Raw genomic sequence first — 14854 nt, forward strand, 5'->3', positions numbered from 1 at the left:
TTAAAGTTCATAAGCTTTAATTTACACACTCTGCACTTCCTTCTCTAGTTACCCTTGGAGACACTTTATTGAGGCGATCAATTAGTCAACAAAAGTCCAGCGTATCTATTACAATCGACGACCCAGTGCGCACTGCAACTCAGCAACCCTCACCTCCTCGCCGCAAGCCAAGCTGTATTGTACATATATGTAACCTGGTAAGTCAGTAAGAATACTTCTGTGTCTATTGTGCAGGCACTCTATACCCTTTTAATGTAAGCAATGTCACTAATTCTACACTTTCCTTACAGTTTCATTAACTGGAAAGTAACAAGATGTTGACTGTCCTGTGTGCACACTAGAGTTCTGGTTTTATGAACATTTTAACTTTTTTTTTTTTTCTTCTGTGCAGGTCCGACCATTCACCTTGGGGCAACTTAAAGAATTGCTCTTACGCACTGGTACCATTACAGAGGAAACCTTCTGGATAGACAAGATTAAATCCCATTGTTACGTTACGGTAAGGATTAGCTAGCACAAGAGCATATTGCAAATGCTTGGTGGCACTTTGCTGCTCTACAACGAGTGGTCTGGATGTCTAGAAGTAAAAACAGCTCTGTGTAGAGCAGCTTTCCATCTGTCCTGTTTCCCAGGGACTTTGTATTTTAGAGAAAATTACGTTTTTATCTTCATGCAAATAACCTTCGTTGATACGCAAAAGGCATGGCCCTGTCTGCTAGTGCATCCACTCTTTCTATGCTGCCCAGCTTCAACCAAAACCACTATTTCATCTCATGACTGACAAGGTGTAGCAAGAAATCTGGTACACCAAGTGGGTGCGGCATTCACGGCACAAACGCAGCTCATTTGCATACATATAAACATAATTTTCTCTAAGAATTGGCTGACCAGAAGCTTGTAAAAAATCCAAATGTGGTGGCATTGACCCCAAAAAACTGTAGCTTAGCCATTTTCCTTTGCTTTTTAAGTCTTTCATTGTGGGGTCTAGAGGACCTATTTTCTTTTATTTGAAGCTGTTTGATAAGAAGAGCCAAATCCCTCTGGCACAAAGCACTAATTCTGTCCGGACCACAGTATCATGTATATATAAGCAACGGACTTGGTCATTTAAAATTTAACTTTTACTTAGTCACTTTAAAAACACTCAATGCAGTAAATAAACATAAAAGAAACGAGCACTCTTACCAGGTGGAGCATCGGGTTGCAGGATGGATATCCTAGAGAGACCTAAAGGGGGAATGGTTTCTCTCCCTATATAGTCGGTTGTCCCTATGGCCCCAGTTGCTCCCGTCCTGACACGGACAGTACCCAAGTCGTCCCTAGACCGGTGTACTATTATGCCCTAAAAGGTATAACCGATAAAAGTGTGCTCCCCGTCCCTCCCTACCCTACGCGTTTCATCACCGTTCACGGTGAATCAGGGGGATTAGTGAGGACTGACCAAGAGGTTCAGGAGGGGGAGAAAATAACATTCAAGTCTGGGGTTCCAGGAATCCTGGAAACAGGTCACACGCAGGCCTTCCTGGAAACTTCCCCAGAAGAGGGGTCGGGTCCACCTTCGTTAAGTGGTACACCTTGGCTAGTATACCTTGGGCTCATTAGCCAAGGTATACCACTTAACGAAGGTGGACCCGACCCCTCTTCTGGGGAAGTTTCCAGGAAGGCCTGCGTGTGACCTGTTTCCAGGATTCCTGGAACCCCAGACTTGAATGTTATTTTCTCCCCCCCCTGAACCTCTTGGTCAGTCCTCACTAATCCCCCTGATGATTCACCGTGAACGGTGATGAAACGCGTAGGGTAGGGAGGGACGGGGAGCACACTTTTATCGGCTATACCTTTTAGGGCATAATAGTACACCGGTCTAGGGACGACTTGGGTACTGTCCTTGTCAGGACGGGAGCAACTGGGGCCATAGGGACAACCGACTATATAGGGAGAGAAACCATTCCCCCTTTAGGTCTCTCTAGGATATCCATCCTGCAACCCGATGCTCCACCTGGTAAGAGTGCTCTTTTCTTTTATGTTTATTTACTGCATTGAGTGTTTTTAAAGTGACTAAGTAAAAGTTAAATTTTAAATGACCAAGTCCGTTGCTTATATATACTTGAAGCTGTTTGATCACAGAGAAATATTTCTTTCTGGTGTTATAATACCTCCCAAAAAAAAAAAATTCAGAAGAAAGAGAATTGTATCCATGCATTGACACCTATAATATTTTGTATACTTTTTGTGTGCAAAGCTGTAGTTTTCACTTAAACCATTTGGGGAAATGCAAAAAAAAATTTTTTCAGGGGGCCTACATGAACTCCTTCAATACTACTGTATTGCAGTGTATAAGTTGTCATTTATCAGGAAGCTGCTAGTAGGTTCCTGGATTTGTCTACAATGGAAAGGCTCCTCCTATCTTTTCTTTGCCCTGAAATGTTGATATGATTTGTCTGGTCACGCACCAGGTCTCTGCTTTATAAAACAGTCCTTATCCAGCTGAGCAAGCACAATTTTCCTTCATTAACCTTAATTTTCAATTAGTGTACCTTATTACTGTAATCTTTTTTTCATCTCTCCCTTGATACTGTATGCAGTCTATTTTCCTTGTTATTGAAGTTCTTTTTTGTCTTCATAGTACTCTTCAGTAGAAGAAGCTGTTTCTACAAGGAACTCTTTGCATGGAGTAAGGTGGCCCCAGTCCAATCCTAAATTCTTATCCGTGGACTTTGCAGAACAAGATGAGGTAACCATCAAGGACCATACCTGTATATGTTATGTCACCATGTTCTGTCGTGTCTGCTCTTCCCTTTTTAAAATGATTGTCATTCCTTTTAGCTGGACTTCCACAGAGGTCTTCTTCCAGAAAGACCACCAGAACCCAAACCAGAGGAGACATCCCACCAGCATACACACTCTCACACGCATGCCCCTCCGCTACGAGGTGAACACCGGGAACATGAGCGTGGTGTGCGAGAACAGTGGGCTGAGAGGGAGCGCGAGATGGAGAGAAGGGAACGGACTCGATCAGAACGGGAGTGGGATAGAGATAAAATTCGAGAGGGTCCCAGGTCACGTTCCAGAGAGAGACGCCGTAAAGAACACGCAAAGTCCAAAGAGAAAAAGAATGAAAAGAAAGGTAGTTGTCATTATTCTGTTTTAGACCTTTACTGCATGTCTCCACATCGTACATAAGCCAGTCCTCTGTATGGTAAGTTATATAACATTTTTAATCTTCTATTTACAGAGAAAGTTCAAGAGGAACCTCCAGCTAAACTTTTAGATGACTTATTCCACAAAACCAAAGCTGCCCCTTGTATCTATTGGCTGCCCCTCACAGATGATCAGGTAGGCAGTATGTGTGTGTGTGACATCGTAGGGGGTTAATTCGTTTGGGAAGATGTGCAAATTCAACAGAAAATCTTTTTCAGATTGTAAAGAAAGTGGCAGATCGGGCAGAGCGTGCAAAAGAAAGAGAGAAGCGACGTAAAGAACAGGAAGAGCAAGAGGAGGAAGAGAGGAAGGAGCGAGCAAAGGAAAGGGAGAAAGAGGCCGAGAGAAACCGGGAGCGAGCACGTGAAGCGGAGAGAGAGAAGAGGAGAGAGCACAGCCGAGAACACCCTCGTGAGAGAGAACGGAGGGATCCTAAAAGACACAGCCGGAGTCGCAGCAGGAGCACACCCGTGAGAGATAGGGGAGGACGACGTTGACCCCAGTTTGACTCCTGACTGTCCACTCAGCTGCTAAAACCCTGTCCAGGGCAGGTGGCGCAAAAGGTTTTATAACTGCAGGAGTTTATGGAGCGTTTCTCACCAGGCCCCTTCACAAGTTAATTGTTTCGTAAAAGAAACTCAGGCAAGGAGACTGCATCCTTCTATAGGATTCATGATAGTCCTCCCTGTATTCAAACTCCCATCTTCCAAACCTTGTCTGTTTACTTCTATTCTCTCGTTTCTTTTTCCAAATTCTTTGTTTCTCCTCTTTCTGGATTGTAATTCGGATCATTTGCTCATCATTGAACTCTCCTGAAAAGTTTGTGCAATGAGGCTTCTCTCTCTCTCTCTAGTAACCTTTCACCTGTCAAAATGGCAGGAAGTTGGTTACTCAACTCTTCTTTGGCCACATGTGGCATCTTACCCAATTTTTTTTTTTTTATTTTGTGTTCTTATTTTTTATTATAAATGAAGTGGATTATCAGAAAATAAAATTCTGCATTAGTTTTATATCTCCGATGTCTTACCTGTCTGAGACACCACATGCAATGTATATATAATAGGTGGTTGGCTCGATCATGTGCCCTAACCTGAAACATAATCCTTTTGGTTTATTCCCTTCTAACCTACCCAATATTACAAATGTACGTACTAATATGAGACAAAGGTAGTATTGGTTGGTTAGGAATATGTTGGTGTCTGTTACTGTATATTTTTTTTCTATTTTGACATGTGGTGATACATAAAATACAGGTATATTTTTTTCCCCCCTATTCTTTGAGTATTGGTGGCTTGTGCACCCAGTAGCTGAAAAATTGGCCACGAGGTTATGGCTGCTGTAACTTCCTAGATTTGTACAAAGAATGTTTTTATATGACATGACCTTATACCGGCAAAACCTGTGTTCTACAGCAGAATCCAGTTTAGAGCCGGTATCTGAGAAGTAACACACTTCAGACTTTCTATATAAAAAAAAAAAAAAAAGCAGAGCATATATATATTATAAGATGGCAAGTTTTGGTGGTGGCAACATATAAAAAAAATTGTTAGTGAACCTGTCTAAATTATTAATTTTTACTATTTTAATTTTATACAGATGCACATTATTTGTTTTATATTGTACATAACAGAACGGTTTGCAGTTGGTAATTATAAAAAGCCAGAGGGCATAGCTTCAGTTGGTTTTGACCAAGAAAGCCCCCATGTTTAATATGTGCATATTGGCATGGTCTTCTTCTTTTGGGCAGGAAGAAATTGTGCACCACAACAGTTACAGCTTTTTCTTTATGCAAGATCATAGGGTTTAACCTTGGGATTGGAAAGTCCCACTGTCAAAGTTGTGAATGCAGCAATTTGTAAGTATACCACAATAACACATGGGCCTTTCTATAAATTATCACCACATGGGATAGATGAGATACGCAGTCCTTGATCGATTGGATTTTTGTACTGTATTCACTTGATTTGGAGTATAAAATAAAGTCATGTAAATATGCAATAAATTCTATTACTTTCTTCCCATTGGATGTTGCATATTCTCTACAAGCAAAGTCTGAATATACTATTTCATAAACAACCTAGAGAAATAGCGCTAAAGCCAACTTTGCCCCGGAAAATGACATTGGACTGTGGGGGGTTGAAGATATTGTACCCTGTTCTTCAGCTCTGGATATGTGCTACCAGTTCCCGGGAGGTTCAGATATTCAGCTGCCCAATGGTTTACTTCAGCTGGATACCTAAGGGAAGGAAACGTAGCCAAATTAGCCATATTCTCAGGATGTGTCTGCGTTTTATTAAGATGATCTAGAAATTATGAGCTCTAGCTTCTTCCTGGGATGGGACTCAAGCCGGTTATACTCAGTGTGTTCGTCGCTTGGATGAACATAGCTAATCTGCTAGACCAGGGATGTAGTTAAGAATGAAACGATAGGTCTAACTTGTGTGAAATGTCTAGACTAGATTCAGCTCAACCAAAAAATAAAATCCATCACACAGCACATGTTTCACAAGATGTAATCAATATTAATGATCAGAGTGGTCAGAAATGTTCATATTCTATTTTGGGATGTATGATGAGCTGTAAATGTACTCTCATGAGGGCTGCAGGTTGAATGTTGGTTTTGCTTTGATAAAACCACAAGTTTTCTGGCAAGTATAGTAATGGCAGCCAGCTAGTATAGCACTGATCAGGGGCCAACCATCAGACTAGAATCTGGAGGCTGGAAAAAAGAGCATAGTTGCAGCATTTTTTCTGACATGGCTAACCCCATTTCTCGGTCTGACCTACTAAACCAACTACTAACTACCTACTGAACAGACGTTTTCTTATAAATCTAATTCTACAAAAGGCTAATATGTAGCCCTAATTTATAATCTCCACAATATGGTTTTCTAAACACTTGAGTGGTTTTTCTTAAAGGGATGTTCCCATTTCAGCAAATTTTCCAATATACTTTCTGTATCAATTCCTAAGATCTCTGCTTGCTGTCATTCTATAGCAGAGATTTAGAAAACCATGAGGAATTGATACAGAAAGTATATTGGAAATTTGTATACATTTTTTATAATACAAACAATAACATAAATTTTCTGTAATGGGAATACCCCTTTACGGAAGCTTTCCAGTCCTGGCAGGGACCTATGACATACCTAGGTCACAGGTAGATTAAAAATATCTCTTGTTGCTATTGGTAAAACTCTTTTGTTTTATTTTATTTGTACACTTCCTAAGAGCCCTGTTTTTTTTTTTTTTGTTTTTTTTTTAATTTTCAGCTTTGTGTTCTGTATTTGGCATTGTCACAAATAGTCAAAAATAAATCTTTGACATTAAACTTAAAAAAATTTAAAAACTGCACAAATTGCTGACTTTGGCACTCTGCTTATATACATATGGAACAGCAGGACTCTACTACATATAGATTACACAGTTGCTAATTTTTTGGAGGGAGGGGTTATAGGGAGCATCATATTCTGATATGAAGTATCGGTGTGTAAATGCTACAGATGCAACAATAGAAGCTTAAAGAAATCAAGTGATACCTTCTTAAGGCTAACCTAGTATATTTGATGGAGATCTTTCGAGAATACTGGTTTTATTTGTCAGACATGATATGCATGAAACAAATTTTCAGCATTTTATGCACATTAGGCGGTGATCTTTAAAAGTTTTCAGTCTTTTACCATTCTATGATAAATAAGATTTCTATACATGTATCATCTGGTTCTCCCTTGATGATCACTGTATACAAAACAATGTGTATTTTCTGATTAATGCATAATATTCTTTCTGAGTTTTTGTGAATACTAGTTCTTTTCCTCAAATATACTCATTTCCCCTTAAAAAGGTATCGCCTGATTTCTTCTCTTCTGCTCTCCATGGCTAACACGATAAAGCTATCGATGGAGTAACCGCTTACTGTGAACAGTTGAGACCACAAATTCTTGTCTGGTATTTAAGCGCATATTTCATAAGGATGTGTATTGTGTTTTTTAATATGGATTCTTATTCGCCATAATTTCAGAAAAATACACATCAATTAAAAATTTGGTAGCAGCCATGATGGGAAAGCCACTTGAGTTAATGTAGCTATATAAGGCTACTGAATTTCTGCAAGAAAATCCATGTGTAATATACATGTACAGAGCCTACAGGGATGTGTGACAGGGAACTTTTGTCCTACCTGAGGTTGTGCGCGGCCTTTATCATCTCCTCATTGAAGGTCTTATATTTGTAAATGAAGTCATCTGCTGCAACCTAAAAGACAAAATGCAATAGTTACGTCAATTGGGGTAAGTGAACACTTGCTGGATTAACATTAGATGCACCCAGTATGCACTGATCAAAATGATTTTGGTCGTAATGTCTTGTAAATTAAATTTTATCAGGTTAAAATTGGATTTCTCAATTTTTGTACCTAAGCCATTCTCTCTTCAGAGTCCTCCATTGTCTAGTTTCTTGCAAAGTCATCTCCAGATGTGGAGGCTGCAGCTTTTTTAAAAATATATATATATTGCTAGTTCTGGCACAAAACAATACCTGCTCCTGCCATGAGAGCGGTTTTGGGACATTTTTTTACCACTTTTGTTCAATAAGTAGCAAACTTGCAAAATACCTCGACACAGATGAATTAAAAGAATTAAAAAAAAGCAGGCCCACTAAGCCAGAATTATGATACGTGTACCTCATGAATTTTATACTATGGTCTCAGTTGCCCCATTTCACACATTTTCAAATAAAAACATTAATTTAGTCTTGGGGTAGGCAGGCAATCATTGGAAAGCCTGTGTACATGTTGGTGAATGAATGGGCCTGAGGAACAGTACCAGCTGAATAACCAAACCAAATGTACATTAATGGGAGTTTACCTGCAGTTTTGTCCATTACAAACTCCAAACATTACAAACAGACTCCTGTTTAGTAGTTTCTGTTTTGTATTTTGAAGTAACTGATTGTATTTTAGATGTATGGGTGGATGCATCAATAGCAAAGTTTGATGGGTTTTGGAACCAGTTTAAGAAAACTTATGCTTTGCTTTCTGTAAGTGTGTGTTATATATATAATTTTTTTTTTTTTTGCCTCTGTTTGACCACTAGGGGTCACATTGGAATTCTGGAATTTAAAATCACAGACTGCTATTGTTGTATTAGTTTCTACCATCAGTGTGTTTTTTTTTTTTTTTTTGCATAGACCCTCCATAGAAAGCAATGTTAAGAGTTGGACAAAGGAGACTTCCGTTACTTCACATGGAAAAATTGTGCAGCATTCCGTGTCCAACTATCAACTGAATTAACGGATGCTACCAGACACCATTACAAGTCCACTGAAATCAATGGGAAAAAACAGAAGCCTGAACCGTAGATAGAGCCCTGAGGAACTATGTACTAAATCTTGATACTAGAAAATAAATGTATGGTATCAAGGTTCTCCACCTAACTGTATCTACACCTTGTCAAAACTGCACATAATATGAGCAATAATATGAATATATATGTGCAATTATGCTAAATAAAGCTGATTAAATGCTTTAAAGGAAATCTACCAAACATACCTTGAGAATGCTGTAGCTATACTGCTACAGAAACATATCTTGTTCAATCCCTGAACCGAGTGGTTTTGCTCAAAAAATGATTATAAAATTCAGGACGTTCAGAGCTTCCTGAACAGGACTAAAAGCTGGATGACTCATACACAGCAGCTGAGGGATGGTGCAGCGATTCATTACTTCTGTCTGTCATGGATAACGCAGTGAATACAGCGATCTATAAAGCAGTGCATAATTGGGGTAAGAGGAGAACCGCTGGAGCAGCCACAGGAGAGACAGAGCCTCATTATCATAATTTTTAAATAGTTTTTTTTCCGGCAAAACCACTTGGTTCAGGGATTGAACAAGATTTGTTTCTGCATCAATGTAGCTACAGCATTCTCAAGGTATGTTTGGTTCACAATGTATAAAAAACAAATGGTAGATTTCCTTTTAATGTGTTTTTTGTAAAAAAAAAAAAAAAAATCATCTTTACCTGGTATTTTGGAGGTATCATTAAATAGATGCTTTCATGACACTTGAATTCTCCATTTGACTGAGGATCACAATTGTTACATTTACACTCTGAACTGGAATCCGAGGATGTGCTTGTCAAGGCATCATAATCCAAACTTTGTTCTTCGTCATTCTCTCTAAAGTTGCTTTCCTCAGAAATACTTGCTAAATAATGAAATTTGAAAAATATTAATAACTATGTTGTGGCCTCCTGATCTGTCATGCTTTGTATTGAACTACCCTTTACATATTCTTTTGACTACAATATTCCACTCACTTACATAAATATACTCATTGCTAACCATCTATGAAAATTGAGGGACCAGAAAAGCAGTGAATGTGTCTTAAAAACAATATTGTGATGGATGTAATTACTAGACGTTTCAGAGGTAGGGTGTTTTTTCTATTTGCATATTTTTTATGATGGAGATCAAGGAAATGACATTGTAGGTAGGTATGGCCGATGCTTATGTTCTTGGTGCATTGGGGAGCCCTGCTCAAGCAGTTGGTACTAGATTAATCTATGGAGCTAATACTTTTATTTAATAGTTTGAAGTTTGATCTAAGCACTGTATGATACTATTTCCTTAGTCATTGTGTGGCATTGCTAGGCTGGACATATTATATTTGAACATGCCCACCAGATTCGATGCAGTGCGCTGTCAGCCCACTGCCCCTTCCCCCTGCATTAGAAGACTATCTCAGAGACAGGCACTTCCTGCCAGAAAGCAGCATCATGCAGAGACTACAAACTACAGATAAGATAAGATCTTTATAGCAGAGGAAAGAGCTATAGCAGAGCTGGAGTATGTCATTGTGTTATATATCCATCTCATGGATCTCCTCATTTCTCATCTGTCTCGTCTCATTTCATCTGTGTTAGATTCTATTGAATGTTCAGAAGCTAAATGAAAGTGTAGATAAACCTGGACTCTGATAATGGAAGCACATTTTCAGCTCACAGCATCTCATAGCACAAAGGAATCATGTAGTGTCTTAGAGAGACCCCACCCACAATTTTGAATTTTACACTGACCATCATGGAGTTATAGGAGCTAAAACAGCAATAAAATTGAGTAAAATTGTGAAGTAGGGAGTTAAAAATCATCTTTATTGTGTAAACATCACTAGGGATTCGAAATTTGAGAACTTTCTTTCATGGGCAAACCACTTTAAGGATTTTTTATTTGTTACACAATTTTTCCCACTGTTAATACCAGAAGGGAACGGAACCTGCCGAACACAGGTGTCAACTTAACCATGACTGGGAATATATTGCAGCTATGATATTTTTTCGTATTATGAGTTTAATATTTATTTTCCGAGCGCCAAAGGTAGAGTTACTATTTTATTCATACAGTTTCAGCAGATTGGAGACCACTAAGAAAGCAGCATAGCCATTGCAGCAAATTGTCAAATGAGTGTACTACTGAATTTCACTGTCTGATAAATTCAATAGGAAGTAATTATCTAAAGTAATTATATCCTTAATGCTGGGTAACAATATTCAGACCTACTGTGTAATAAAAAAATATTATCATCTTGGTAACTGAACCATATTTGCATAACAGTTACTGAAGTTAAAGAGGACCTGTCAATAATCTATCTAGGAACTGCTTATTAAAGGTAAGCACCTTCCTAGCCCTACCCCAGGTGTAGCAGTGTTTGCAACCTTCCGATAAGCTAGCAAGCACTGTACTTTGTAGCCCTCAGAACGCCGGACCAAGCTCATATACACAAATAAGCAAGTTTCTGGTATCAAGTAAAAATGACAATCTATGAAACTGTGAGATTGCGTTTAAGTTTGTGGTTACATAACTGGACACATGTACAATTAAAAACAAAGGGAATTATCTGTAGCTCACATTCCCAGGTAGGCTTTAAACAGCCTATATATTTAGCTGTTTAGGTCATAGAACCATATGTCTAATGTCATTTGAAACATATGATTCTCCATTCTGATACCAAAAGCATGGTTCTATTTGTTTGATGGCGCTATATAAATATTATTTTATTATAATTTATAGAGCCTCTCTTATTCGCATGGCATTTAAATTTTTTCCAGATCTGGACATCCAACTAGAATAAATATTCAGAGGAGAAACAACTTGGTAAGAGAGGTAACAAGGAATCAAATGGTCACTAAGCTCCAAAGAACTTGTGTGATAAGAAAGTTCAGAGATATTTGGATAAAATTTCCTCCAGAGCGCTTGGCTCAGGGTCATTTGTTAGACCAGTTGTACATTGGTGAGATGGTTCTAACAGACTCGCTCCATGCCCACAAACCAAGGGGGATGTATATACGGCCGTATATATGCCCCCATAGTTATCTATGGTGCCTGGGCTTGGTGCTAACCGTACCATGCCGTGGCCGCAAAAAAGATAGAGTGTGCTCTATCTTTGCCCGTAAGAATGGCCGTGCTGTATGAATAGAGGTGGGGCGAGCAGTGATCGCTTCTCCTCTTCTCCAGCCAGGGCCGGCGCTATGGGTAGGCAAAGGTGGCAATTGCCCAGGGCCCCTGGGAGAAAGGGGAGAATCTCTTCTTTCAAATGAATCTTGAATTTTGTTCCTAGGTGCTATGGATCCAGAGATATTCAGGTTTAAAGTGAGAATATCAGGTGCCATTTTGTATATAAAAATCGCTCCCAACGGCAGTTTAACAGTTAATATCTCAGTTTTCCTACAATTTAGAAACACAATTTTAGATTCATATAAAAGAGGAGACTCTCTCCTTTCATAGGAAAAAAGAAGTAAGGTTCTATGTGTCACACAGCCAGAGATACAGCCCCCTGAAGTGTCTCCCCCCCTCCAGATTCTTAGCCATCAGGCTGCAGGGAGAATTAGCTGCACACAGGAGCTGCTGCACCTCACAGATAATGGAAATAATCACTTTATATGTTACTACATTTTGAAAAGGGATAATATCAACTAATATTCATGTTTTTAACCCTTCTCTATGCAGAACTATCTAAGAAAACACTTTGGGCCACATGCATCAATCGTTTTTTTCTGTTGTTTTTGCGCCTTTTTATTCAGGCGCACCGTTTTTGCGCCATTTTTGCGACTAAACGCCAAGCTAGCTGCACAGCAAAAATAACCAGCTTTCCCTCATCTATCCTAGCAATCCAGATGTTTTGCTGCGCCTAATGATATTCATCACTTGCAACTTTTCATTTAGGCGCAAAAACACTCCAGCCCGAAGGTGGCGTTAACTGAGAAGAAAGCACTGAGCCCCTGTGCAGAACAGCTCATTTCTAGCAGCAAAGCTCAGCCAGACACTGCAGACACTAGAACAGATCATACAGAAATGAGATACTCTGCAGACACTAGTACAGATCATACAGACATGAAATACCCTGCAGACACTAGTACAGATCATACAGACATGAGATACTCTGCAGACAGGAGCTGCAGACTCTATTTACAGTTCATCACCTTCTATTTACAAAACATTCTGCAGAATCCTGAGCTCAAAGCAAGAGCAAGAGAACTTTGCAGAATGTTGCAGAGTGTCCCCCATGTCATTCTGCACAGTATCACCAGTGTGTCTGAGGGGGATACTGTGCAGAATTACAGGGGGCAGCAGGAGACCAGCACTGGGGGATCCCCTCCAGGAGAAGCCCCTGCTGAGGAGGTCACTGGGTGCTGGGTGTCACACACCTGGGTGCTGCTGTGAGTGTTATCTTCATTCTGGGCTGTGGGAGAAGCAGAGAGGAGCTTGTAGCAGGATCACATGTAACTGCCCGATTCTAACATTGCGCCTAAACTGCGCCAAAATTGTGCCTAAACTGTGTTAAAGTAAAGTGATTAATAAGAGGCAGGAAATTACCTTATCACAGATGGTTGTAGCTTGTGATAATTCTGGAAAACAGTGCGCCAGAATTTAGGCGCAACTACTACAAAGCGATAAACGTGGCCCATTCTCTCTTATTCCCTTTTATTTTGTGATAGTTATTTTTTGTTGGGAAAATTGACTGATATGATGAACATTCAATCCTCTTCGCCTAATGTGACTACACCGCGACCAGAACATGTCCATAAAGTTATATGTAACACCAAAAACACACACATGTCCTGGAATAAAGTTTGTATTTCCCATCATCCTCCATTATTTCCACCGATGTTATGACATTCTCACTCTCATTCTTATGAAGCGCGGAGGGTTCTGTTATTGTGCAGCTAATACAATGACGTACATCTAAACGTGACTTTTATTATCTCATTAGAGGGGTTTATTGATATATAGTTATTTATTTGGGTTACCATTGTCTAAGGAACAGACAATGATACATCTGTGGGAATTTTCTGCAGTTCCCTTTGCTGCATATTTTGGTGAATATACACATGTGGGGTCTGTATCATCTCCTCACATCTTACTGTTTTAGGAAAGTAGATTTTCTTTATATAAGTATCTGGATTTGTACATATTTTAGAGGAAATTTTGAATGTCAATTGCCAAATGCATCGCCTGGTTGTCTGCTTTCAAAATTCTATAGGTTTTATGGTCCCTTTACTTTTTATTCTGTTTTATTGCTATATTTTGCAGGTTGTGACTGTCTAAAAATGTCTAGCTGAAAAGCAGATATCTAGTTATTACAGTTTTAGTGATATTATGTGGATTTATTGATGTGAACATATCAATATGGGACATTTGTGAACTGTATACATGTCCATCTATTACATTTAGGAGATGTGAAGGTAAACATTTTCTGTTTGGATCAAATTTTTTGCCATCAAAGTCAAATTTTAAGTATTTTTAATAAAATGTTTCAATTTGAATCAAAATTGCATGAAGGCGCCTATGTCTATAAACTCTTTGATGCAATTTTGAAAATGGGGCAAGTGTCTGCTTTCAGAAAATATCGGTCCCTCTCCCCAATGGACCTCACAGTCTAATCAACCTACCAGTAATTTTGTGGAGTGTGGGAGAAAATCGGAGGAAACCCACGCAGACACAGAGAGAACATACAAAATCTTTGCTAATGTTGACCAGCGCTGCAAGGATGTAGTGCTAATCACGGAGCCACCATGCTGCCCATAAATCTCCCTATCATTTATCTATCTCCTATAAAATTCTCCCATATTACAGTTCATTTTACCATACTAAAGGAGCCTCTTGCTGACTGTGACTGGTCATAAAATAGTTTTATTTTGGGGCCCCACTTTTAGTTTTGCCCAGGGCCCCACTTTGTCTAGAACCGGCCCTGTCTCCAGCGCCCCACCTATACCTGTATAGCTACGGGTGGGCGGGAACGCGTTAGTGTACATGAGCCCCAAGGCTTAATGCACATGGCCGTGTGCTCACCTGGGCCAGATTCTGGCCAAAACACATGGCTGGGTGGAGAAAGGGGGGGGGGGGGAGTGCTCCTTAACACTGCTCTCTCTGTAGAAGGCCGAGTGGCCGCAAAGCAAATCAGGCTGTAAATAGGATGGTCACTACATTGTGAGTGTAGTAGACCTCTATGGGGGCTGTGATATGGCCCCCAGTATTGTGTCCATTGGGCATAAGCTCATATGCCAGTTTTCTGGCTTATAAACCCTGAATTAGTTACAATTCCTTATGCATGGCCAGGAATTACAAATATTTCTGCCCTTTTTCGCCACCTTTATATCTGAAG

The 14854-nt window shown here is 39.6% G+C and overlaps 2 protein-coding genes across 9 annotated transcripts in view; one reads left to right on the forward strand and one right to left on the reverse strand.

The window, feature by feature from the left end:
• ACIN1 (apoptotic chromatin condensation inducer 1) overlaps positions 1-4712 on the forward strand; it is a 57283-nt gene extending 52571 nt beyond the window's left edge. For all 4 annotated transcript variants that reach the window (XM_072150303.1, XM_072150310.1, XM_072150317.1 and 1 more), the window contains 6 exons: positions 49-197; positions 392-499; positions 2624-2731; positions 2824-3124; positions 3233-3333; positions 3417-4712. In XM_072150303.1, coding sequence (XP_072006404.1) covers positions 49-197; positions 392-499; positions 2624-2731; positions 2824-3124; positions 3233-3333; positions 3417-3695 — 1046 coding nt within the window. In that variant the 3' untranslated portion in view covers positions 3696-4712. The remainder of the gene's footprint in view (positions 1-48; positions 198-391; positions 500-2623; positions 2732-2823; positions 3125-3232; positions 3334-3416) is intronic.
• The window catches only part of LOC140128642 (uncharacterized), a 43472-nt gene continuing 32712 nt past the window's right edge, over positions 4095-14854 (reverse strand). For all 5 annotated transcript variants that reach the window (XM_072150371.1, XM_072150357.1, XM_072150343.1 and 2 more), the window contains 3 exons: positions 9216-9400; positions 7379-7452; positions 4095-5434 (listed from right to left, as the gene is read on the reverse strand). In XM_072150371.1, the coding sequence (XP_072006472.1) occupies positions 5290-5434; positions 7379-7452; positions 9216-9400 (404 nt within the window). In that variant the 3' untranslated portion in view covers positions 4095-5289. The remainder of the gene's footprint in view (positions 5435-7378; positions 7453-9215; positions 9401-14854) is intronic.

The sequence above is a fragment of the Engystomops pustulosus genome, chromosome 1, assembly GCF_040894005.1.
Source record: "Engystomops pustulosus chromosome 1, aEngPut4.maternal, whole genome shotgun sequence".
Classification (NCBI taxonomy): domain Eukaryota; kingdom Metazoa; phylum Chordata; class Amphibia; order Anura; family Leptodactylidae; genus Engystomops; species Engystomops pustulosus.